Source organism: Pinus tabuliformis, chromosome 3_1 (genome assembly GCF_031772625.1).
Source record: "Pinus tabuliformis cultivar Carrire ecotype Pingquan chromosome 3_1, CPIR1, whole genome shotgun sequence".
In the NCBI taxonomy this organism is placed as follows: Eukaryota; Viridiplantae; Streptophyta; class Pinopsida; order Pinales; family Pinaceae; genus Pinus; species Pinus tabuliformis.
In genome coordinates, this window is record NC_142301.1 from 920,830,489 (window position 1) to 920,857,173 (window position 26,685).

Consider the following 26,685-nt stretch of genomic DNA (forward strand, 5'->3'; position numbering starts at 1 on the left):
AGGCTTGGTGATCTTATCCATCTTGGTGAGGTGAAATTTGTGAGATTTTCCAGATCCAGCCCAAATAAATCTAGCCATAATCCTATTAATTTTCGAAATGATGGTGGCAAGGATGTAGAATAAATGTGCTCAATATACAACTAGTTGTTGCAGGATAGACTGGGTGAGGGTGACTCTGCCCCCAAGTGTTAAACATCTATGTTCCCATCCATATATATTTTTTTGGAATCTATCAACAATCCATAACCAGTCATTGACCCGATATTTATTTGGTTTGATGCTGAAACCCAAATATTTCAGTCCAGTGCAAATCGGTTTTGCTTCCACACCAAAGAGGTTTGCGATGTGTGCAATATCCTCCTACTGTCCCTCCCCATAAAGTAGTTCTGATTTTCCCTTGTTCATAAGAAGCCCAAAAGCGCTGCCAAATCTATAGAAAATGTTATGTAAAGTAGCCCACATCATCTTGGATATCATCCCAAATATGAGAATGTCATCAACAAAGAAGTTGTGTGAGATCCTAATACCCCGTCCCATAGTGAGTGCTTGAAAATCGCCCCCTAAGCAAGCATTTTTAATTTTGTGGCTGAGGCCATCCATGATCAAGATAAAAAGCAACGGGGAAAGTGAGCATCCTTGTCGCAATCCTTTGCCCGCCCCAAAATAGCATGTAGGATATCCATTTATAATGACAACATATCTGATAGTAGTAACACAGGCCATAATCCATTCAATGTTGTGCATTTGAAGACCAATTATGTGTAGAACAATGCGCAGGAATGTCCAATCAACACTGTCATATGCCCTTTGTAGGTCCACCTTCATGACAACAACTTTCAACTTCTTTGTGTGTATGGAATGGATGCATTCCTGTGTCGTTGCAACTGCATCATGTATCTGTCTATCCTGTAAAAATCCATATTGTTCCAGGGAGATGAATGTGAACAGTGTATTCTTAATCCGAAGAGCAATGATTTTGGATATCAATTTGTATATCAGATTGCAAAGAGAGATGGGCTATAATCATTGAAAGTCGCCGAATCACTCTGTTTCAAAATAAGTGCAATGTATGTAGAGTTGATTTCCGTAGTGATGTGCCCTCCCACTCTGGACTCTTCAACTATCCTCACCAAGTTCGGTCCCATGAGATCAAAGAAAAACAGGAAGAGCTCAACTGTCCATTTCCCTGGGCTTGGGCATTTGTCCTTGGTGAAGGATTTAAGGAATGACTAGACCTCCTCCATATTTATAGCCTTGTATAAGTCTTCATTATTGGTCGAGTCAAACATGGTTGGGTATGAATCAGACCACCAAATCTGGTCCTCAATTCCATTAGTATCTCTATTTTTGTAGGCATGTTCGAAGAACTTTACCGCCGCCTGTTGTATTTCAGGTAGTGTGTGTACCATGCAACCATTTGTGTAAGGTCCTCGGTTGTGCAACTCGGTTGGGTGATGGGTGGACTGGGCGCGCGGGCGAGTTAGACCGCACGACACGCGCACGGGCGAGTTAGGCCGCACGACGGGCGCGCGAGCGAGTTGGGCCGCACGACGGGCGCGCGGGCGGTTTAGGCCACACGACGGGCACGCGGGCGAGTTGGGCCGCACGAAGGACGCGCGGGCGAGTTGGTACACATGTCTTGAGGGCGTTCAAAGGGTGTGCAACCGCGGGTTGGGTGGTCGGCTGGGCAGCCCCACCCACATGTTACAAAGGCTATATGTTATGCGTTTTGGAGCATCGAAAGATCATTCAACTCAAGCCTCTTCGCATAGAACTTGGAGGTGAAGACTTGTGCGCAGAAATAAGAAGGACAAGAGCGCATATCTCATGCACACTTCTTGATTGCGTCGTGCATTTGGTGGACACACTTGGAGTTAGTCGAAGATTGGGCAAGGCGTGCCCGTGGGTTGATTAAAGTGCTGATTTGTGTCAAGACTTGACGGGGGTGTCTTAGTAGCTCAGGTGAGCACCCACCCACCGTGCAAGGTGAGCACAAAGGTGTGTAAAGGCAGTTTTGCCACGATTGTAAATTGGCTAAGTATAGACTTGGATTTTGCCAAGAATACTTGTAAAAGCTTGTATTATTGAAAGATTGATTAATACATATATTTCGGGCAGACTCATTGTTCAGGGAGTTGCCCCTCCCTTTATACTGTGCAATTGTGTTCTTGTTATAATTGTTGTTGATAATGAATGAGTATGGGTGTTCATTGGTATAAAGGCTAAACATAATAATACTTGGTTGAGAAACACAAACTAAGTAAGAGAAAGTGAATTAGGCGTAAGTATTGGTGAAAAGAAAGTGTTCGATGGTGCCTCACCTCGCTAAGAGCGGTTGAAAGACTACCGCCGGCTTGGCGGCGTGACAATTTGTGTCCTTAATGCCCTAAATGGTATTTACCTGTCTTCTATAGTTTGCATATATGTGGAAGAATTTGGTATTCCTGTTCCCCTCTTTTAGCCACAGTGCCCTGCTCTTCAGCCTCCAAGTGATTTCCTGTATATGTAGAATTTTTTGCTTTTTCGCCTCCAGTCCTTTGATGTTGTTAATGAGATCTGCGGATGGGTTCCCCACATCCAGGGCTCAACCTAATCTTTCTAGCTCCACTTTAATGCTGGCTAGCTCCTTAATAATCTTCTTTTTCTTTTGTCGTTCCCATTTCTTTACCTCCATTTTTAGTGCACAGAGATTCTCAACAATAGCCAGCATGGGGGAGGTTTCAGTCTCCCCGTCTTGGGCCTAGAAATCCCAAACCAGATTGATAAAATCAGGGTCTTCAAGCTAGATGCGATTAAATCTAGATTCCTCCTTCCTCCAAATTAAAGTGATGGGCAAATGGTCAGATGTGTATGTTTTCAAAATCATCGATTGTAGCAAACCCATCCTCTCTAATAGGTCTTCATGCACGAGAAATCTATCAAGTCGCTTTGCAATGTGTTGTGTTCCAGCCCTCCCATTGTGCCAGGTGGGAGCCAATTTTTGTGGTCGAATGTCCATCAAGTTACAATCACAAAAAATGGTTTTGAGTTTATCAGCAAGGGGGTCCATTTTGCATGTCGAGCCCCATAATTCATCCTGCCTAATGGTGGCATTTAAATCACCAACCACAATGAGTGAACCCATTTTAAGTATATCAACATCCACCAGCCTGTCCAAAAAGTATTCTGGTCCCTGTAGAGGGCATATAGGTTAAGTATATGGAAACAACCCACCAATCCCTGTAGTCTACCAGTGAGCAGAATACCAATGAAACATCTATATGCCTTAAATATAACCCATCTCGGATTCCATAGAGCCACTAGTCCCCCCGAGAGACCGATAGAGTCTACTTCCACCATATGCCAATCAGGAAACATATTCCTAAAGTATTCTAATACTTTCTAAGCATTAGTCATGGAATCCTGATATATGTTTCAAGTGCACGACTTACCAGGTTTCAACTTAATGCACATATAAGCCACTTACCAAAGTTTAGATTTTAGGTTTTAATTACCAGATCTTAGGTTTCTTTTAACAACTAATCGATTTCAAGTTTTAATTACCAAGTTTCAATTTTGGTTACATGCGGATTACCAATTTTCATTTTAATGTCTAAGTGCACCAATAATTAAAAATGTATTTTAGGTTTTAGTTATCAATTAGTTGACTTAAGTTTGTTTTAATTATCAAATAATTGATTTCACATTTACATTTTACTAAATTCTAGGATTACATGATGCCCAAACCCAATGGTAAAGTCACGGGGAGCTAAGGCTACAACTAGCTAAGTCTCGACTGGTAAACGCTAATAGGCATCGACAACTGATTGAGAAAATGAGGTAATTCTCTCAAACAACCACCGATGCCCATCGATATTTACTAGCTAAGATTTAACCTATTATACTAATATAATTACACATAATTTATTATTTAATTATATTCTTAAAATAATAATTTTGATATAAAAAATAATTCATTGCTGGTTCGTATCATTCCTTTCCAAGATCACATAATAAAAGGAAGCAGAGCTAGCGTACATTTTTCTTTGAAAGAAATGTTCTTGAAGAAGTAAATGAATACAAGTATTCCAAGATTGATTTCAACAACAAACTTAATTGGGAGCACTGCATAAAGAAGAGAATTTTAGGAGGGTGGAAAGTATATGTTCTTCAAAACAGACGTAGGGAGACACACTTATGGGATTGGAAAACAATTAAAGTACTTTTTGGATTCCTAGTTTGTCCAGTGATATTACATGGGTGTGAATTTTGGACTAGCACTACCCTGTCTCAAGATGGAAACAAATTGAGAAAATTAAAAAACGCTTGATCATGAGAGAATGTTGAGTGAAACAGGAGCAACTCCCATGGAAGCAATTGCTATGGTACCTCTCATAAGGTACCTAAAAATAATTGAGCAAATGCGAGTAGGTAGATGGCCTAAAGTTATCTTCAATGAAAGCATGAATGAATGAAAGAAATCATGGATGAGACAAAATAACAAATGGATGCAAAAATAACAAGGAGTTAAGAATTTTGTTACGGAGAAGTTCATGGGGAAACTTGTGATCTCTAACAAAAAGAGTACATTGGAGCTAGCATTATGTAGAGAACAAAGATTCTTATTGCTCAATTAAGAACTAACTTGCATCAACTTTGATGTGAAACAAGACGATGGAAAAGACCTAAAGAAGTTTGGGAAGAAGGGGTGTGTATTTTTACACTTCTGGGTAGTGGAATCGGAAAAACATTTTATTTTGGAATGTGATGCTTCTAGAGACATCACATACAGTTATGGTAGTGTGTTAGCATCAATCCCTACATTGTCTTTTCACTGAAAGCACTATTAGAAGGTTGAGTCAGCTCATTATCAATTTGAATAAAAAAATGATTGAATTGCAAAAAATAAAAAACAGAGAGACCAATAATCCCATAAACTATTTTTAATGTGGTGGACGTTAAAATATGATACATTCATCAATATCAATATCAAAACGCATAACATTTCCATCATAATTCACAGTAACTAAAAAGTAAAACCTTTATTGAAACTGTTATTTTATTTGCATATACAAATTAAAACATATGATGAAACCATTTATGTTTTTATACATACATTTTAACTGCAATCGATCAACCCAATAATCAATTATATACTTACCATTTTCACCAAGTGACGAGAGTAACATATTTCTAGTTAACCGATTATAATTCCACAATTTTTAAATATTATCCATATTAGTGATAGTAAAATATTACAAATATTTTATTTTTAGTTTTCTCTGAGAGTAATAATGTTGTTACTCTGAAATGGAAATAAGTCCTTTTATCATTTATGAAGCATTATATTAAACGATTACTTTTATCGTTCCTCTCAGAACTGTAAAAATCAGCTGTTATATATCATTTCACCTCATAAATGCATAAACTGACGTGCAACTCAATTTGGGGCGAGGCTTTCCCCTGAATACCCGAGGCGTTTCTTAGTGTAAGCAATTTCATTTATTCGGAGAAAGTAAGGAAAGAGCTCTCTCCGACAGCCATCCCGGCCTTCCATCTCGATCTTCTCGAGGTATTCTTGATTTCCTATTCCGCCAATTTTCAAAGATTTCAATCAAGGGTGATCCTTCCATTTTCTTTTCGATCTCTCGACCTTTTATAGATTTGATACGTGGCTAACTTAGAATTGATTGTATGTAGATATGAGGTAGGGTAGCTTTGAATTGAATGTCTATTAAATCCTTTCGGAGAAGCCTATATAGATTTGCTATGTGGACTACTTGGATTTGATTGTCTTACAGATCGGCTATGTGGGTAGTTTGGAATTGATTGTCTGACGAATTCCTTTCAGAGAAGCCCATGTACGTTAATTGTGGGGATCTTCCTTGTTAAATCCTAACAGAGAAGACCAGGTAGAATTTTCTTGCAGGATCTCTTTACATACACTTTGAAATTACGAAATAGAGGAGCATCCTGAGCGGGGGAATTGTCGAAAAAAATAGATTTCTACAACTTTGAATTCTTTTTAATCTTTAATGTCTGTGTAGAGATTCGGTACATGAGTTTTTCCATTATATTTGGAGAATATATAGACCGTTTTACAGGCTAGATAAGTTTAGAGTAAAATGAGCAACAGAGAAATCACTTTTTTTTGTTTGCCTGGTGTTGGATTGAATTACTCTGGGAATGTGACAAAAATTTGGTTTTTCAGTTCTCATTTTATATATTTATTATTTTGGGTATTTGTCTACTTCTCCATTAAACATAAAACATAGAACTTACATTTCCGTAGTTAAATAAAGCGACAATTTGTTGCGTGAAAGAAATATCGTCGAGGAGTTTTCTCATTGAAACCCTTTTAAACGAGTTACTCAGGGCAACGAATACTCTTTTCCGTAAATTTTCCCATAAATTTAACTTAGGATTGGGTTTGTGCATTGGAGGTTTAAGTTCCATTATTTACGTACTCCAAAATCAAACACTCTAATGTTTTTTTCTTTTTTTATATTGTTTTTTTCTTTTTTTATATCTTACACTTTTGTGATCCATATTGTAGATAAATGTTTTTCGGATTAATCATATGATTACCAACTAATGTGGTTCATCCTCTGGACAAGGTGTTTGGCTTTTTATAATTTTTTTTAGTTTGTCTAAGTTGTTCGAGTTCTTCTAATATTACATCAGGCTTGACCTGTGTGGGTTGAGAGGCTTGACCTGTGTGGTTTGAGAAACTGCCTGTGTGGCTTGAGAAACTGCCATCCAGGGGCATGCGAGGCATGTAAATAGTCAAACTCACTTGGGGATCCACTCAGTCTTGGCCACACCAGCTCTTAACATGGCTAGATTTTTGGCCACGGAGTCTTGAACCAGTGACCTTCACATCAAGGACTGACTTAACAGTACACCCAATCACTGTTTATTCTAAGCCATGTAGGTGAATTTCTATAATCTTGTCAAGTCGTTTCCTCTTTGTACTAGGAAATCAGATTATGATATGCACATATCTCCATGATCCATCTATAAGGAAATCATAAGCAAGCTACTTATTTGAATTCTAAATGTAGTATTCATAAAGAGCGGTGTCAAATCTGGGCCACTTCGTGCAGTCTAAACAGGCAATGAAGAGTAATCAAAGAGGACGTCTAGACTCTATAGACAGTATATCCAGATCCTACCCTAACACGACTTTCCATTTGAAGCACTTAGCTGAGTGATGGCCTTATCATCTGACCTGCATACACTTGCAAACATTGGATGCAGACCCATAAGATCCCCTTTGATTGGTTTCGTTTGGGCTGTCATTGGCTTCAGATCGAAACTAATTGTCACCTTCCTTTCCCTTATGGGATCTATCAGCTTTGCCAATTGCAGGATGCTAAATCGAACGGTCACCTCATCTCCATATGCCCCATCTAGTACAAAATAAGGGGAGGTTTCTCTGCGTTTATCCGATTGAGGTGGCTTCCTCTTCATATTTTTTTGGTATCGACATCATAGACTTATAGCTATTCTTCTTAGGGATGTTCTTGGGTATAGATCATAGTGCCTACATGGTCCTCCCCATCTTGATCATTCCAAGAAGATCACCTCTTTCTTCACTATTGTTTGGCCAACTCCAAATAATGAGCAACTGCCAGAGGTCCATACTTTTTCGAATATAGAGTGGTGAAGGCCATAGATGTCTTCTCGATCCTCTGCTATCGGTTGTCTTACTTCTGCAAGACTCTTGAGAATCTCTCATCCCAAACATTGAGATAGACTTCAACGTATTGGTAGAGACAGCAATTCTAGGATGGCCCAGGGCCAGAGACAGACTCACTTGATAAAGTGCCTTCCCCTAGGCTCTATTGAGCAACCGGTCATCTATTTAAACGTTCTTCCCCAGGCTTGAGTCTTAAGATTGATGGGCCTCCTCAATCGAGCCCCCCCAGGATCCCTCCTAAGATTACACTTCAGATTCCATAGCCCCCTCAGCCTTGGGTTCTCCCTTGACAACCTTGTCAAACAGTGTGTTGCCCCCCTCACAATGATGGAGGACTTGAATGAGGAGACTTCTTCTCTCCCCTCTCTCTGCCTCGGTTTCTAGTTCCAATATCTCTTGACTTGTTTTTAGATTTCACTTATGTACTCATTTTTTTTGGTTGCTGCTTAATTTCTATTTCTTGGACTAGACTCTTAGCCTTTTGCAGCTTTGTTCTTAGATCCTTTACTGTTACTACTAGCATAGCTATAGGATTTCACTCTTACTAATTGTACTCATTTAGTCCCACTGACTTACTATTTGTAGTCATCTGTTGGATATTAATAAAATTATCTCATCTTATCTGATAATAGATTATTCAAAGGAGCCAGAGAATTATAACAATGAGTGAAAGCTAAAGCTATATCACATCCTAAAAGGACTGGAGCATATGAACATATACACTTTTTTGACAAGTGGCTAGCAAAAAGGAAGAAATAAAGTGTTTTATTGATTTGTTGCTTCGCTTCCAAGTTCCAACAACCAATTCCATTCTGTGGCGCAGGTTTGGCTCTGCATAATGATGATTGAAGAAGCATCGATGATCCTGAGATACTTAAGACATGAAAGGCAAATGTGGATTGCCGACCTGTCTTCTGCCATCATGCAATGTTGAAATACATTGCTAAATACGCTTCTAAAGCAGAGAGAATATTAAAGAGTTATCACCATGACCAGAAATCTAAATAACAAAGACAACAAATCCACAAGACCCTACTTCGTATACCTATCGACGATGAAAGACTGCAGAATCTATTGTTGACTGAAATAAGGCAACCAAGGAATTGCAATATGTTGCAAAAATGCCCTGTTGTCACATGCAGCTGACTTTTCAGCATGTTAAATGATGGCTGCCAAATATTTCGAGTACCTGATGGCCAGAGTACTGATGTTAGGACCTCCTGATTCCCATCTGTAGGAACATGAATATATTCTCCAGTTTTCTGGTTGCTGGATCGGTCCTTCTTTCCAACTTTAAACTCAATAACTTGCGTCCCTTTGCCATCTTAGATAGATTATAACTAATGTTATGCTGTTGTTAGTGAGTGTATGCACATTTGAATTTTGTGTATGTTTGTATAGTTGCATGTCCAGGAGAAAGAGGAGGAGGAGGATTGGAATGTCGGAAGGAATTTACTTCCTGGAAAGGCCTGTTTGGTCACATGAAGGGCCACTCCAAGACCTATCATGATTGTGGTGATACGCATTTTAAGAATCACAGAAACATGAGAGTCGAGACCCAAACAAAGCTCTCTTCTGCATTCCCCCTTTATCTGTTTCAGGGGTATGCTAGTGCATACGCTGGTTTTTTAGTGAATCAGGATTGCCACTTGGTGTAGTGCAGCCCTTTGACTCAAGGAAGCATTACAAATCAGGTAAGCATTGGATCTTGAACCTTACATCTCTTGTTCATCCCTATTGGGTTCATCTCCACCTTTTTATTTTTTTGTCATTCAAAATGGCTTTCATTAGATGTTCAAAATAGCATAGCGTACAAAAATGCTCTCAACAGCCCCCGCTCCCTCATTCCGACCAGACTTTTTGAGATTGGGGGCTGGAGAATACCAAGATAGACAATTTACATACATTATTTTTGGATGGCTCTGAGGCCTTAGCATATTGTGAGAGACACAAAAAGAAACCAGAACTAATGGCAGCGAATCAAGGAGGGGGATGGGGGGGCATTACAGGGGGAGCTGCAAAGTAGCCAACACGGTCATGAATGTGGAAGTCAATATGTTCCACCCGTGCCTCTAAGTTGCGGAGGTGGTCGTTTGTGCGACGTTGGCTGTGCCGGAGGTTGTCCAACTGCTCCAGAATGGTATTCTGGTTGTATTGAATGTCAGTGAGATAGGCAACAATTTCATTGCAGTCTTCGTACCTGTGGTCTCGGAGAATGTCAATGTCAATTTGTATGTGCCGCAGCTGCTCAACGATCGATTCCATAGAGGCAGGAGCTACTAGGCGGCCTGGCGAATTAGCTGGGGAAAGAGCCTCAACATCCTTTGTTTCCTGACTGGAAGAGGTAGCGGAGGACGAATGATGGCCTGGTACAGGGTGTCCTTCCTGGGCCTTTTGCCCCCGCCTGTGACAAGGGTGGCCCTGCTGGCGTGGCATTTTGCTGTGTACGGATGGTGGTGGCTCGCAACAAGGGGAGCCCGCAGAGAAAGTTGTCGAATACCTACAAAGGTAGCAATATACTCCAGACACACAGACCACAGACCCCAGCAGGAATGAGCCACTCTCTCTACTACTACCAGGATGGCGAGAGGGGCTCCAGTTTACCTAGCCCAGGTACCAGAGTGAAATACTTATGAGACACCACCCCAAGGCTGCACATGAACATAACCCCCACCCCCAAATGCTCGCTGAGAGACTATAAAGTCCTTTGGGCCAAAGGCGAGACCCAACCTCAGAGCATAAATTACCAAATGCCAAATAAAAACCCACACACCTGTAAAGACCTGCGGTGGTCCGCTCGAGTGGGAGAGGAGCCAAGAGCTGGCAGAGTGATGAAAAGGCCTTGTTTCCACCAGAAGCGAGGGAGCAGAACCGAACCGTGACTGTCTGTGTACCATGGTCCCAAGGGTAGACCAGGAGACTGATGTCAAACCACTTCAAGCTACTACAAGTGTCTTTTTCCTTCCTCACCCAAGGCCAGAGCCCCAGTGAGGCACCATAAACACAAACCCGACCGCTATCAAACTCCTTACCACCCAAACTCATTGCCCAAACTGTCGAATTGAGCCAAATCATGTACCAAGGTTCGCATTTATCCTCAGAGCGCTTGAGGAGGAGTGTCACGCCAGAGGAGTAAGTATCGGGTCTTGTCATCGCTGCAGCGTTAATATGCGCATGGAGGGGAGGCAGGCCCAGATGGCCGATCACATGCCATTTTGTTAAAATTGGCAACTAGGGCAAAACTTCATGTGGGTCATCTTATTCATGGCTGATAATATTTTTATTAGATTCCTCTTGTCGAGAGGTGTAGGATTGGTATAAAGATCATCCGATTCCGATAAGTATTCATGGAGATATGAATTTATTTTGATTATGGAATTATTATCAAGCCGACCTACAACTCATGTAGGCTTAGAAGCCCAACAATCACATCTATTCAAACACCAACGTTGTGTATAAATATAAGAGGACTTTTCCTCATTTGCACTCACTCTTCTCATCACATCTCTCTCTCTCTACTGCGCAGAAATGAGTCTCTTCTCTACTGCGCAGAAATGGGTCTCTCTCTCACACATGTGAAGCCGGAAGCTGTTGAACTTGAAGCTGCAACTGCAGATCCAAATATTGACCTGCGTGGCCTAGAAGATCTCCTCTTTGGAACTGCGCTGTAGGTCCATTTGGATCTCCTCTGAAAGCCGCAACTTTTGGTGGTGGAATGAAGTCAATCCGACGAACGGTTTGCAAGATATCGACTGCCCTAGTTTGAAGCCGGAAACTGCTGAAACTGAAGCTGCAATTGCAGACGTAAAGATTGACCTGCTTGGCCTAGAAGATCTCCTCATCTGAATTGCGCTGTAGGTTCATCTGAACCTCCTCTGGAAGCCGCAACTTTTGGTGGTGGAATGAAGTCAATCCGACGGTCGGTTTGTGAGATATCTTCTGCCCTAGTTTGATAATGAAGCCGCTAATGCTGATGCTGCTGATCTAGGGTTTGCTACTGCTAATATAAATCAGATTTATTGTACTGTTTTTCTTTGCTGAATTATTGAAGATAAAAGAAGATTTGATCAAAGGGTTTCTCCACACAATGTGGGGTTTGTCCCTGGCTAGCCGCCACATCTTATGTCTCTTGCCTTGGCTTGTTTTCTGTTGATCGTTTAATGTTCTATCTACACTTTACTTTATGTACATGTGATTGCTAATCTGTGGAATATAATAAGAAAAAGAAGTAAACTATTATAAGCATAGAACATACCATAACTTAACATGGTATCAGAGTTGAGGTGAAGACAAAGCCCGAGCAAGAGCAAGAGCAATCACCGAAGAGAAGATCGGCAAGGCTATCCCAAAAGAACTATGGGGTCCTCAACACTCTTTCCTGCTGAAGACAAGCTCCGTGAGAAAGATGACTATCACGCATGGAAGATGTCTATTGATCTAACCCTAGAAGATCTAGGAGTGCTGGACCATGTAAGAGGCAATATTGTTGAGCCTCCATCAAATGCATCTGCTGCTGCATGGAACAAATGGAAAACCGAAGAAGTCAAAATAGAAGATCATCTGGGACTCTATCGACAAGCACTTGGTGGCCTACATCTCTGAACTGGACACCTCCAAGGAAATCTACGATAGACTGGGAAATGGCACTCACGACTCTTGGAGGATTACCATCCGAATGGTATGTGTTTAGGACTACTCTTCTGAACTATAATGTAATTCCTGGTTTCGAGGAATTAATGGCTAGATGCATTCAAGAAGAAACAAGGGAAGAAGAGCTAGAAATTCCCATGCCTAAATGTCCTCCTGCTGCCTTTTCTTCTCATGCTAAGAAAAGAAATAATTCCAGGACTAAATCAAAAGGAAACGCTGGACCTAAGGGTGGAAGAAAAGGACGATGTTACATCTGCGATAAAGCAAGTCACTATGCAAGGGAGTGCCTTGATAGAAAGGACTCACACCGGGACGATGATCAAAATCCCTCTGATGGCAAATCAAAGGAATGACAAATTCAACAGCAAAGGTAAGAGGAGAGTTGGGGATCGAGGAAGAGGACAACCATTCAAGAAGGCTAGAAAGTCCAGGATGTATTAAATGCACCTGACCTAAAAAAGAACCTAGTGTCCATCTCGGCAATGGAAGACAAAGGCTACAAGGTAACCTTCAGCAATGGCAAGGTATATATATGGAAAAATAATGTTAAAGATGCCTTTACTCTTGGGTTTAGTGTTGATTCATTATATCAGGTCGATGGAAGTTCGATAGGTGTCATGTCTTGTGACACAACTCTTCAGTCCGAACTTTGGCATTGGAGGTTTGCCCACCTTCATTACAAAGCTCTACCCGATTTAAGACAGATGATAATTGGGATGCTCGAATTCCAAGTAGAGAAAGATGGTGTATGTCCGAGATGTGCCGAAGGAAAGCTCAAAAGGGGACCATTCCCCTCAAGCTAAAGCAAGACCTCCGATATATTACAGTTGGTTCACTCAGGCATATCTGAGGCTGACATTAAGAGGGAGACTACTATACCACGTACTCCTGAACAAAATGGTGTGGCGGAAAGGAAGAACTGCACGATTATGGAAGTTGTCCGGGCCATGCTACATGATCAAAGACTTCCGAAGTTTCTATGGGCTGAAACTACAAACACTGCCATATATGTACAAAATCGATGCCCTCATCAAGCATTGGGTTCCAAGACTCCTGAAGAAAAGTTCACAGTCGGTCAAAGGGAAGTCGTGATTAGTCATGATGTCACCTTTGACGTAGATATGGCTCTCAGCAAGGTGGACAATCTTCCGACTTTGAGGAGCTCTCAAGAAGCCAACACCAGGGAACCGAAAGAAAAGGATGATGAATCAATGCTTGATGTAGAAGAACCCATGGATCCGATTGATCCTCCTCCACATGAGCCTTCCTCTTCTAGGAAGAGGCCTTCATGGCTTAGGGGGCTACTTGATGATGCTAAAGGACATGCTACACCCCGAGGAACCTTTCGTGAAAGTAAGAAACCTAATAGGTATCAGGGATACCTGACCATCATGAGCACGATCATACAAAATAAGCCTTCATCATTCTCAGACGCCGTCAAGCATCAAGTATGGAAGGATGCTATGACCGAAGAATATGAGTCTATCACGAAGAATGATGTCTAGGAAGTTGTTCCTAGACCCCAGGGCAAGACAATTGTTACTTCCAAATGGCTTTACAAGATAAACCATGCAACATATGGAAGTACGGAAAAGTATAAGGCTCGTTTTGTTGCTCGTGGTTTCTCCCAGTAGTAAGGTATAGACTATGATGTGATATTTGCACCTGTTGCCAGATATATGATCATCTGCTCGATCATAGCCCTTGCTGCTTCACAAGGACGGAACATACATCAGATGGATGTCAAGACTGCGTTCTTACACGGCTCTATCAAAGAAGAGGTCTACGTGGAGCACCTTGAAGGATTTGAAATTTATGATCGAAAATCTCATGTATGCAGGTTGAAGAAGGTTCTCTATGGGCTGAAGCAAGCACCCCGAGCATGGTATGAGAGGATCGACAGCTACTTGATGAAGCTGGGATTCACTAGGAGTGAAGCCGATCCTAACCTTTACTTTAAGGTTGAAGATGACAAGCCTCTCATACTGGTGCTGTATGTGGATGACCTCTTTCTAACAGGTGCAGACCCTCTCATTCACAAATGTAAGAGGGAGTTGGCTTCTGAATTTGAAATGAAGGACCAAGGACTTGAAGTATGGCAGAAGCCAAGGGAAATTTTCCTATCTCAAGGAAAATATGTGGTAAAGATATTGGAAATATTTGGTATGATGGACTGCAAGCCTGTGACTACCTCGAGGATCTTAACTTTTAGAAGTTATATGGTAGTGATGTCGGACCAGATTTGGGAAATGCCTCTGAGTTTCAAAAACTCATTCACGTTGATGTTCTTGGTGAACCTCTGAACATATGTTTTGTAGTTAGCACTGTGAGCTCATATTTGGTTGAGCCTCACTGCATTGATGCTAAGAATCTTCTAAGATATCTTCATGGCACAATTACTAATGGATTGAGATACATTACCGGAAATATGAAACTACATGATTATTTGAATGCTGATTAGGCATGTAGTGTGGAGGATCACTGGAGCACTTTTTAGTGTTGTTTCTCTTTGGATTCTGCTTCGATATAATGGATGAGCAGGAAGCAGAAGTCAGTTGCCATAAGCACCATCGAGACCAGATACATATCTACGAGTATGATCTCGTATGAAGCTGCCTGGTTGGGGAAGCTCTTCAGTGAGCTGTTTGAACACATACCATTGTGATTCTCTGTAACAACCAGAGGTGGGATTCGATTATTGAGGAATCCCGTATTCGTCGATTGCTCCAGCAGATAGACATCATCTGGGATATGGTAAGTCGATGAGCAAGGAGGCTCCATCGCATTAAGATGATGTACAGGTTGATACACCTTGTCAAAGCCCCGAGGAAAGATCTAATCTGTGATTTTCCCAAACGACTTGGAGTCGTCAAGAAACCCTTGTACAAGGATCTTGCATGTTGCATACATTGAGCTCTGGGAGCTCTGAGGGCTTGTGGTTCTTACTGGAGCAACATACGACCACAGGGTGACTCACCCTCCCCTGGTGGTGCGCACTGGAACAAGATGATTCACTCTCTTGTGGGACAAGATGATTCGCTCTCGTGGAACAACATGATTCGCTCTCTTGTGTAGCAGGATGATTAGTTCTCCTGTGAGGCCTGGATTGATGTGTTCTCCATGGCGACTGTAGCAGGATTGATGTGTTCTCTTGTGAGCCTTGGATTGATGTGTTCTCCATGGCGACTGTAGCAGGATTGATGTGTTCTCCTGTGAGGCCTGGATTGATGTGTTCTCCATGGCGATTGTAGCAGGATTGATGTATTCTCCTGTGAGGACAGGATTGATTAGTTCTCCTGTCGAGGCATCCTACCCATGTAGTCTAGGACTCATGGGAAGTACCTCTCATCTGATCAATGAGCAGGGAAATGAAGTTAGGGACCATAGTAGTACTGATGGAGTCTGGACGCATTGTTGTATCTACCGTACTCCCTACGCTAGGATGATCTCCATTGATTTGGGATCAATGATACTGGTTTGGGACCAATGGTAGGAGTTGTACCTTATTATGACACTGACTTCGGGTTGGTTGAGACTGGTCTGGGACCAGTGGTACATACTATGATGTTGACTTCGAGTCGGTTGAGACTGGTCTAGGACCAGTGGTACACTCTCTGAGACTACGATACTGGTTTGGGACCAGTGGTAGGAGTTGTACCTTACTATGACACTGACTTCGGGTCGGTTGAGACTGGTTTGGGACCAGTGGTACATACTCTGAGACTGACTTCGTGTCAGTGCAGTACTGGGCTGGGACCAGTGGGAGTGGTACATACTATGATGCTGACTTTGGGTCGGTTGAGACTGGTCTGGGACCAGTGGTACACTCTTTGAGACTGGTCTGGGACCAGTGGTAGGAGTGGTACTTACTATGAAGCTGACTTCGGGTCGGTTGAGACTGGTCTGGGACCAGTAGTATGCACTCTGAGACTGACTTTGAGTTAGTAGAGGATGATACTGGTCTGGGACCAATAGAGTTGTACTCACTATGACGCTGACTTTGGGTTGGTTGAGACTGGTCTGGGGCCAGTGGTACATACTCTGAGACTGACTTTTGAGTCAGTATGATACATCCTCGATCAATTCTTCTTCTTCATAATTCGGACAAAAGCAGAGCAGAACAGAACAATGCAAGAGCAGAGCAGAATAGAGCAAAATAGTACCGATCAGTACAGGGCAGAACAAGACAAATCAGAATAGGCAGAATAGAGCAGAGTAGGGCAAGGGTCAGGTTGTATAGGGCAGTGCATTTGATGGATGAATAGTAACGACCGATAGACAGATTGCAGATGAAGTTCTCCCTGGTTGAGAGGGAGTGTTAAAATTGGCAACCAGGGCAAAAATTCATGTGGGTCATCTTATTCATGGCTGATAATATTTTTATTAGATTCCTCTCGTCGAGAGGTGTAGGATTGATATAAAGATCATCCGATTCCGATAAGTATTCATGGAGATATGAATTTATTTTGATTATGGAATTATTATCAAGCCGACCTACAACTCATGTAGGCTCAGAAGCCCAACAGTCGCATCTATTCAAACACCAACGTTGTGTATAAATATAAGAGGACTTTTCCTCATTTGCACTCACTCTTCTCATCACATCTCTCTCTCTCTACTGCGCAAAAATGAGTCTCTTCTCTACTGCGCAGAAATGGGTCTCTCTCTCACACATGTGAAGCCGGAAGCTGTTGAACCTGAAGCTGCAACTGCAGATCCAAAGATTGACTTGCGTGGCCTAGAAGATCTCCTCTTTGGAACTGCGCTGTAGGTCCATCTGGATCTCCTCTGAAAGCCACAACTTTTGGTGGTGGAATGAAGTCAATCCGACAAACGGTTTGCAAGATATCGACTGCCCTAGTTTGAAGCCGGAAACTGCTGAAACTGAAGCTGCAACTGCAGAAGTAAAGATTGACCTGCGTGGCCTAGAAGATCTCCTCATTTGAACTGCGCTGTAGGTTCATCTGAACCTCCTCTGGAAGCCGCAACTTTTGGTGGTGGAATGAAGTCAATCAGACTGTCGGTTTGTGAGATATCGTTTGCCCTAGTTTGATAATGAAGCCACTAATGTTGATGCTGCTGATCTAGGGTTTGCTATTGCTAATATAAATCAGATTTATTGTACTGTTTCTCTCTGTTGAATTATTGAAGATAAAAGAAGATTTGATCAAAGGGTTTCCCCACACAATGTGGGGTTTGTCCCTGGCTAGCCGCCACATCTTGTGTCTCTTGTCTTGGCTTGTTTTCTGTCGATCGTTTAATGTTCTATCTGCACTTTACTTTATGTACATGTGATTGCTAATCTGTGGAATATAATAAGAAAAATAAGTAAACTGTTATAAGCATAGAACATACCATAACTTAACACATTTGTACCAATGCATGCGCACCCCCATCGGGGGGTTCATCTCCACCTCTATTTTCCATGTTGCACTCATATATTTACTAGTTTTTTGTATTTTTAAACCTTTGGGGTCTTTTTTCTGTGCAGTTAGATTGAATTCTATTTGGTCTCATTAATTTGACTGATTTTTTCAAATTGGGAATTTAAAATTAACATAAAGCGATATGTATGCATTTGGTGTCTAAAGTGATTTATTTCACCACTGTGAGCTGAGACCATTTGTTTCCGTAAGTTGGTGAGTATGGCTAAGAAATTTCCTCTTCATTCCATGTTTGATCCAAGACTTCGCTCAAGCCATGGTCACAACCCTAGGATTACGCCTTGAACCTGATCAAGATATAAGGTGATGTGTTTCAGGATCTGTGGCTGCATCCTGGTGATATCCTTTGATTTGCTAATTTGATGTCATGAATGCCTTACGTTTTTTTGGGGTAAGGTTACTTTTTTTTATTTGTGAGGAGCTACAAACCCCAATTCTGAATTATTAAAAGCCCACTTCAACGTGTGTAGTCATCAAACTTGGCCAATACACACATTATTATAGGGCTCTATACCCACTGGTGTTTGAACCTAGGTGGTTTTCAACTTTTCATGGTGAAGCTCTATCTCAGCCACTAGGCCACAGCCTGATGGACATGGTGATAGGAATGATTAGTTATAATAAATATCTTTATCTTTGACATTGTTGCAATTATTTGTAGTTTTCAATGGTATGTTTATAGTTTATACACGTGTTTCAGAGAAACAAAGTAAAGGCTGAATCTCTCAATATTGAGATAATTTCACATAGAATTATTTGTTTTTCGTTCTTTTTTTTTTTTCTGAGCAATTTGTACCGTGGGATACTGAATTGGTTTGCAGTTTGAATTAATTCTACCGTTGCATATAGAGTGGATAGCTTGGCTCATCAAATGATAATTTAGTTCCTTATTTTGGCAGCAGAGACAATTGAAATCCAGGGTTTGTTCTTTCTTTTGGCAGGAGAGACGAATTGAACATCCAGGGTTTTCTTTGATTGATATATAACCACTGTATAGGTAGGCAGTCATGGGCTCAAACAAGGGGCAGGGTGGAATTCAGTTGTTACTGGCTGCAGAGCAGGAGGCACAACACATTGTTGCTTCTGCTAGAGCTGGTTAGTTGATTCTTTCTTTTAATTTTATGGAAAAAACATATTTATTGGGTTATTGATTATTTGAAATATAGGGCAATCATGAAGTTGTATTGAAATGAAGGATTCTGTCTTTGCATGCAATTGATTATGGTCTGTTGCGCTATGCTGAAGCAAAGTTACATCCTTTGTTTTGTAGCAAAAATGGCTAGATTGAAACAAGCAAAAGACGAAGCTGAGAGGGAAATTGCTTCTTACCGGGCACAGAGGGAAACTGAATTTCGGAGGAAGGTCGCAGAGGTGCCAAACTTATTCCCAGACTGGTTGTGTTTATTTTCTGAAGTTAATATAACGTTTTTTTGTTTTTGAAAGCATTGAGTTTGCTGTGCTGATCAAAATTTCATTGGGTTCAACTTTGAACAAACAGACCAGTGGTGATTCTGGATCCAATGTTAAGCGACTTGATGAAGAAACCAAAGCAAAGATTGAGCATTTGCAAAATGAGGCATCTAAAGTTTCTCCTGAAGTGGTTGCCATGCTTATGAAATATGTTACAACTGTGAGGAACTAATGCAGTTGTGCAATTGCTAGTGCTGGCAGTTGTGGTTTGCAGTCTTGGTAAGCAAATTTTCACATCTAGAATGGTCACTCTTTTAGGTTGAATTGGTTTCTTATGTCGAATTGGCATTCTTTCAAAATAATGTAATTTGAAAACTTGAATGATTATCAATGGAATGTTATGTCTATGAGATAATCAGATGAAATGAGAGACAGCGTGTGTATCTACAGTCCAAGCTGCAAATTTAATTTCATCTTATTTTGAATTTGTTAATTTTCTGGACTGAAATATTGTTTAATATTTGGGGGAAAATAGATTTGTTAATTCTCAGCATGTGAATTTTCAGGCATGGATATAGAATCTGTGGGTTGTTTTGGATGCTGCTTTCTACCGATGTGAATAGAGCCTTTGGAGGAGACTGATTTAAATTATTAGCATCTGATAACATAATCAAATATATTAGCAAAAATTGTGAATTTGACTTTTCAGGATTGGATATAATTTTTTTGGGTTGTTTGGAATCTGGATGCTGTATACCAGCATAAATAGAGAGCTATTGGAGGAGACTGATTTAAGATTAGAAAAGCTGTGGTGTTTTGATTCTGGTCTGTATAAGAAAGTGTGTGAAAAACTTGAGTTTATTGTTGAACCTAATTTTTTTTACAACTTTCTGTCATTCATAAATGGAATTTAATAATTTATTGATCCATTGTTGAAGAGAAGGAATTGAGGTTTATCCTTTCAGTACTTTGAATTTTCTTATGGAACTTGTCGATGGGGATTTGGCATTACATGGTTCTGCATGTACATATCTTATATATATAGATTGCAACATCTAGTTTTTGGTAGAGATAATGAATCGAAAATGTGCTTCCAAGATCAGTTTTGGTTAGCTTATTTACAGGTGAAACAATAGTTAACTAAATTGTCCAGCAAAATGGGATCCTGTTTCATAGTATTGCATTCTTTGACTAGAAAGAAAGTTAGCATGGTTAGAGGAGAAATATTAATGCTCTTACTGAACATATAACTTCCGTGTTCTCAGTTTCCACTTGTTCATGCCATGTGAGTGAAAATAAATGCTAGCAGAAAACTTAGAAGTTAGCAATGCATGCAGAAAACTTAGAAGTCAGCAATGCATGGTGAACCTGTACATGGGCGTGAAGGCTTGATTTCGTAGAGTGTTTGTTAACTTGTGCAATGTATTTCATCCTCTGCAGCAAAAGCAAAATTGTTACAAGTTTTGGCTTCATCAAATCCTCACTGCAATTAGGTCTTTAAGGTCAAGATACCTTTCTGTTTACAAATAAGCAAATCTCCAGTCCCACATAGATGAAGGTTTGTGATGAATCTATTTGAAATGTGGTCAAATCAGTACCAATAATTAGCTTCCAATTGATATGGCATGATGGTTATTCTGTTCATCCACAACATGCAGAAGAAAATTTGTGTGAGGACTAATGATTATAGCTTGCCACCTTCACCTGTCCAGTTAATCTCCCCAGCGCTGCATAGATTATCTCGGGTTCTAGGTGTTATATATCTGCTATGATAAATGCATGCCTCTTGATCTTTAGCACAATCCAAGTCCATCCAGATTCCTTGATCACCCATTGTAATTCATCATATTTCTTACCTTTGTTACATAAGTCTACTTGCCAGCTGCAGCATAAATGTTTTATAGCAGCACATAAGTTGCTGGATACAATGAGTCCAAATAAAAAACGCATTCTGATGCATGTTTCCCTAGCTCCATATTCCCATGGGTTCTTTAGGCATCCATGAAAGCTGCCACATTATGGCAGGTGATTCATATAGCATTTTGTTGATCTTCTGCTTTGGAAACATTCCTAGCTTGGCCATGGAGGTCAACCAGGCATATTGCTCCAATTTTATGTTGTGCTATGATCCTAATTAATGGAATCAAAGTAGTGGCATCCCTTGTTCACAAGGCCTGCATGCAAACAAAATACCTAAAAAAAGTGATGTTATCTGGCTTCAAACCTGCCAGTTACATTTTCTAAAAATGTTGCCTCATCACTATTCATGGATCTTGCCCACACTTTAATCACTATTAGATAGTTGGCAAGGCCATCCCACCCATCGGAATGCCACCACTTAGAACATCGGAGAGCCTCCTCTGCTTCTCCATGCTGGACATATCCCACAATCAGTAGTCCATGAGACCAAGTTTTGTTCAATCATTCTATCAAAAATAGTGTGAATCCATTATGCTTCCACATTTGGAATCAATATCAACTAGAGCACTTTCAACAAAGACATCTGAGTGAAGCTGATTTTTATGAATGTGGGCATGACCTACATTGCCCTGTTCCAAAGCTGCTACGCTGGCACATGGTGCAAGACCACTGGATAATGCAAATTAATCTCCTTTCATGGCTAGCCTTTGCATTTGGAAAAAGAGTTGCAAAGCCTCCGCACCATGTCCATGTTGTCCATAACGAGTAATCATCCATGAAACTGTGTCTTGTTCAGGTAATTTGTGAAAGACTTTGTTTGCATCTATGTTCCCACTTTTGCATAAATGTCAGGGTGGGCACTTTCCATAAACACATGGTGTGTCAAAACCAGATTTTGTTATCTGAGCATGAAACTACTTTCCTTGTTACATAGCTGCTAGGCTACCAAATGTTGAGAACAATGACAATTGCGAACTGTTTGGTTTCAACATCATGAATTACATTTGGGAGAACAGTTTCAAGGCTTCTTCACCATGTTCTTATTGTGAATATCGTGCAATAGTCCATGGAATGATCTCATGTTTAGGGATTGTATTGAACACATGAGATGCATATTTTATTCTCCTACTTTTGGTGTACCTATCAGTGAGAGCACCGCTGACAAAGACACGAGTCTAAATGTAGATTTGATGATTTAGTCATGAACGCAGTTGCTTTGTTCCAGATCAGCAAGGCTGGCACATTTTCTAAGGCTCTTGGAGTACATAAATTGGTTAGGTTTCATGCCATCTTTTGCATTTTGGAGAGAAATTGTAAAGCCTCTCGAGAGCATTCACTTTGAAAATTGGATATATCTTGTGATCCCAGCATTCCAGGGAGCCTCATTTTGTTGAGATATTTCATTAAATGTACTTTTGTTCAGATATTTCATCATATTCATTAGAATTTTGTCTGCATGCAGCGATTTGTCATGCTCCATTCAGTTTGTTCAAATATTTCATCAAAAGCACATTTCTCATCTGTCATAATCCGTGTTGCTCTGTTTTTTGGGACAGGGGAATGGTGGGGATGTGGGACTCATCTTTGGGACAGCTAGAATGCACCCCCAAATTTTTGAGGGGACAGCGGGTTGTGGATGGAAAATATGTATGTTATAAAAATTCAGAATTCACCCTAAATATTTGTAGTTGCTTCAAGCTTGTAAGTGTAGCAAGTTGTATTGTATAGTATTAAGCACAATGTTTACACATCCCAACTCAAAAATAAATCAAGCAATTTAATAAAAAGGGTGGAGTGGCATTAAGGTTAAGTTGTCTATCTCATAGCAATACAATTTAACTCTAGGAAACTTAAGTATAATTATTTTCAATTTGCAATAAGGTCCATGAAGGGTCTATGAGATAAAACTATCTCTATAGCATATTTTCCTCATCATATTTATTCTTAATGACGATTATGATGCCCTTCTCATTGAAAACCACTATAAAATACTTGGTTTTGTTAAGAGATTAGATTCACATATCAAAAAAAGGAGGGGATTGAATAGGAATTTATTCAAACATCTAGTACCAAATCCAAGTCACTACTATCTATCTGATTGCTTTCATAATGCTTGAGGTTTAGATGGTGGAAGCATCAGACTTGAATGACTCACAGAAACTCATTGAAACGCATCATAGAAAACCCATGTTTTGACCTGCAGCGTATACAAAATTTTTAGATTTAGTAAATACAAAAATAATGGATGAGAAAAATGGTCATATTGTCCAATCATTAATGTCCATGATTGTCAAAACTAAATATATATGCTCAGGATATCCTTGAAATGTGCCCAAAAATCCTTGAAATTTACCCAGAATGTCTTGGGAACAACCAAGTCCCATAAGTGTAATATCCCTGTTAGAGAGATCACCCTTGTAATGAAATTATGAGTTAGGGTTTAAACAAACACATGTCAAGATTGTATTTTATAACAATGTTGCAACACTTCATCAAACTCTATAATAGTGATGATCTTTTATTGTGCGCACTAGTAATATAGTAAAGAACTAAAACAACAATGGATTCTACAAGCAACAACTGTACAACTAGAGCCAATTTCACAAGTAATTAACAGACTTGCTATTCTTCACATGTAGTATAGAGATCCATAGTTTCTCAATAGGATTATCAAAACAAAATTAGTTTTCTTAGACATACAAACTATGGCCTAGTCTCATATTCACTAATGCTGCTTTTATGCTTAAATGTGCTCTAATGGAATTGCTTAGTGCTTGTAACCCTAAGCCTCTTGCTACAAAATGGCACCCCTGGTATCAATTTGTTGGTCATCAAGGTCTTGGCTCAGTGATTCGAGCATTCTCCATGCATTGTTTAAGCCCATGACCGCCTTGTTTCAACAAGCGACACCCTAAGAGCCCTATCTCGACTTTGTGTCAAACCGTTGCCACAAAATCTAGCCAGTTGGCCTTTGCACTGCTACAATATTCGATTGTCAACACCCTACATAGACCAACCCCTTAGTGAACATCCTTACTTGGCTCCCTTAGGCCCTAGTTGCTTTAGTTCCCAACGAACCACAACCTTAGGACCTTGAGCTTGGCCCCTTAGGCCACTCGCTGCCTCAATGTCCAATTAGTCAGTACCTTATACCCTAAAACTAACCTTATGACAATTTGTTGCTACAAGAATCCAACCACTCGTTGCGTCACTAAATCTAATCTGTTGCCCTTTACAAAATATGATTCTCACTGCCTCAACCTCCACAACACCTTTATGCCCCTAATTCGGCCTTATGCCATTTTGTTGCCACAAAAAATAGAATCTAACCTATCAGTAGCTTTAAGACCTTGAACTCGGTGACCTTTGCAAAGAAAGATGAAAGAAGAGATTGGCTGTGGTGGAATCTTTCACCATCAAAACCAATCAGAAACCAAGGGTCTTAAAACCCTTTCTAGTCCAAGAGCCTCAACCCCATGATAAAAAAAAGATAATCCATGATGATCTAATGACTCTCCCCCTTTATATAGATTCTCCTTGTGACAATTTAAATGAGTGACTTGCAAGTTTCCCTCCTTTTTCCCCAATTTAATCTTGTTATCTAATGTTACTAAAGTAACATTAAATAATAATTCTCCCTTTTGAAATGACTATAGCTCGTGGAACTAGATAGGCTATTATGTCCTTCCTTGGGAAATTAACTTGAGGATATTACAATCCCTCCTTCTGGACATTGCTTACCCTCAAGCAACTGCAAATTTGGGTGTTGTAAGATATGTTCTCCTTTCCACATGGCATCCTCCTTGGGCTAATCTTTGCACATGATAAGGTATTATGAGATCATCTTGTCCCTCAATCTCCTCTCTCGAACATCCATGATAGCTTCCAGAATCAATATTAATTGTCCCTCCTCATCCAAAGGGAGCAACTTGGATGAAGTAGTAACCTCTTGATCCATTGCCTTCTTGAAGCAAGATACATGGGATACATTGTGGATTTTGCTCCCCTTTGGCAATTCAAGCTCATATGCTACTTCACCAATCCTTTTGATTATTTTGTAAGGCCCATAAAATCTTGATTTTAGTTTCTTTGCATTTCTTTTTTTGAGTGAAGATTGTCTATATGGTTGTAATCTCAGAAAACCAAATCTTCTACCTCAAAGTTGCACTCTACTCTATGCTTGTTTTCATATTTCTTCTATTGGTTTTGGTTGGCCTGTAGATTCTCCTTAAGGATCTCAAGGATGTCCTAGCTATCCTGTATCCAATTTTGGCTTTTGGAGCCTTGCTATCCTCAAATGCCTAATCGATAAATGATGGAGCATCATACCCATACAATGCCTTGAATGAGGCCATCCCAATAGATAAATGGTAAGTGGTGTTGTAGTACTGCTCCCCGAGATGTAACCAATTGATCCATGCCTTTTGTTATCCTAACACATAATTATACAAATACCCCTCAACCCATTTATTCACAATCTTTTTTTGACCATCTGTTTGAGGGTGATAATTGGTACTAGGGGTCAAATGCGTGCCCACCAATCTGAACAACTCTTGTCAAAATGCATTGAGAAACCTGCTATCTTGATCCATAACTATATTATAGGCAACCCATGGAGTCTAAACACCTCCTTGAAGAACAACTCCACCACTTGTGTCGCCTTATAATCTACTGAATTTGCAAAGAAATGTGTGAATTTTGTCAACTTGTCAATTATCATGTAGATACAATCCTTGCCATGTGCCTTAGGTAGACTTGTAGATAAAGTCCATGAATGTGCTCTCCCATTTTTGCTCTGGAATTGGCGAGGATTGTAACAATCTTGCGGGAAGAATATGCTTGGGCTCATTCTACTAATAAATCATGCACTTTTTCATGTGCCTCTACACATCATCCTTGAGGCCCTGCCACGAGAACCTTAAGTTTTGAAGAACCCCTGGTGCCCTGCCAATGATGTGTCATGTGAGGCCTTTAAGATCTCTTTGAGTGTGGATTCAGGGACCAAAGATAGCATGTGTTTATAGAAATGACACCATCTGCTATTATGTACCTGCCATCATGGATAAGATCGTCCTTTAACTCATAAGCGAACTTGTTTTTGGAATATTCCACAAAGGTGGGCTTTCCAATCTCATCCAAGAATTGTTCATTTGTGTAATGTAAAGGAGGTTGCCCCCTCCCCTTGAAGAGGCTTATTTTGAAGTCATTGATTTATCTTTTCTTATATTTTGTGAGCTGGTTGCATAACATTTGGTATCAAAGCTTCGGATTCTAGGGTTTCACTGCTTCAAACAAGTCATCATGGCATTTTTGTTATATCTTTTTTTCTACGAAGCTTCAGACGCTGAAAAAACCCATTTGAGACGAAATCGTGATGAACGTCATGGCCAAATTCCATACTGTTGCTTGCTATATTTGTGAGATATGAATTGAGGAAGTTAGGGTTTTTGCAGGCTCCCGAATTCCATCTAAAACAGGTGACCTTGAGAAAATTGTCATAACTTTCTCTCTGAGCATCATATTCAAATTTTGTAAAAAGTGAAAGAAATAGGATAGACTGTAGTTAGTTGGGTACCGATT

At 40.3% G+C, this 26,685-nt stretch overlaps 1 protein-coding gene across 5 annotated transcripts; it reads left to right on the forward strand.

Annotated features, from left to right (window-relative positions):
* Nucleotides 1–5,384: 5,384 nt before the first annotated feature.
* Nucleotides 5,385–22,913, forward strand: LOC149190751 (V-type proton ATPase subunit G 1-like). Of its 5 annotated transcripts, XM_089412253.1 has the most exons (6): nucleotides 5,385–5,551; nucleotides 5,680–5,891; nucleotides 18,717–18,870; nucleotides 19,046–19,146; nucleotides 19,274–19,464; nucleotides 19,752–20,127. In XM_089412253.1, the coding sequence occupies exons 3-5, from the start codon at nucleotides 18,783–18,785 to the stop codon at nucleotides 19,415–19,417; spliced, it is 333 nt and encodes a 110-aa protein (XP_089268379.1). In that variant the 5' UTR covers nucleotides 5,385–5,551; nucleotides 5,680–5,891; nucleotides 18,717–18,782; the 3' UTR covers nucleotides 19,418–19,464; nucleotides 19,752–20,127. The 5 variants fall into 5 exon arrangements, with proteins under 5 accessions (XP_089268379.1, XP_089268380.1, XP_089268381.1 ...); XM_089412254.1 differs by lacking the exon at nucleotides 5,680–5,891 and having other exon boundaries at nucleotides 18,675–18,870; XM_089412255.1 differs by lacking the exon at nucleotides 5,680–5,891 and having other exon boundaries at nucleotides 18,678–18,870.
* Nucleotides 22,914–26,685: the final 3,772 nt, after the last annotated feature.

Bases quoted from the DNA above. Each gene is read 5' to 3' on its own strand.
- LOC149190751 (XM_089412253.1), top strand. From the start codon at position 18,783: ATGGGCTCAAACAAGGGGCAGGGTGGAATTCAGTTGTTACTGGCTGCA. The intron at 18,871-19,045 runs GTTAGTTGATTC...TTTGTTTTGTAG, and splicing joins TGTTGCTTCTGCTAGAGCTG to CAAAAATGGCTAGATTGAAA. The intron at 19,147-19,273 runs GTGCCAAACTTA...TTGAACAAACAG, and splicing joins TTCGGAGGAAGGTCGCAGAG to ACCAGTGGTGATTCTGGATC.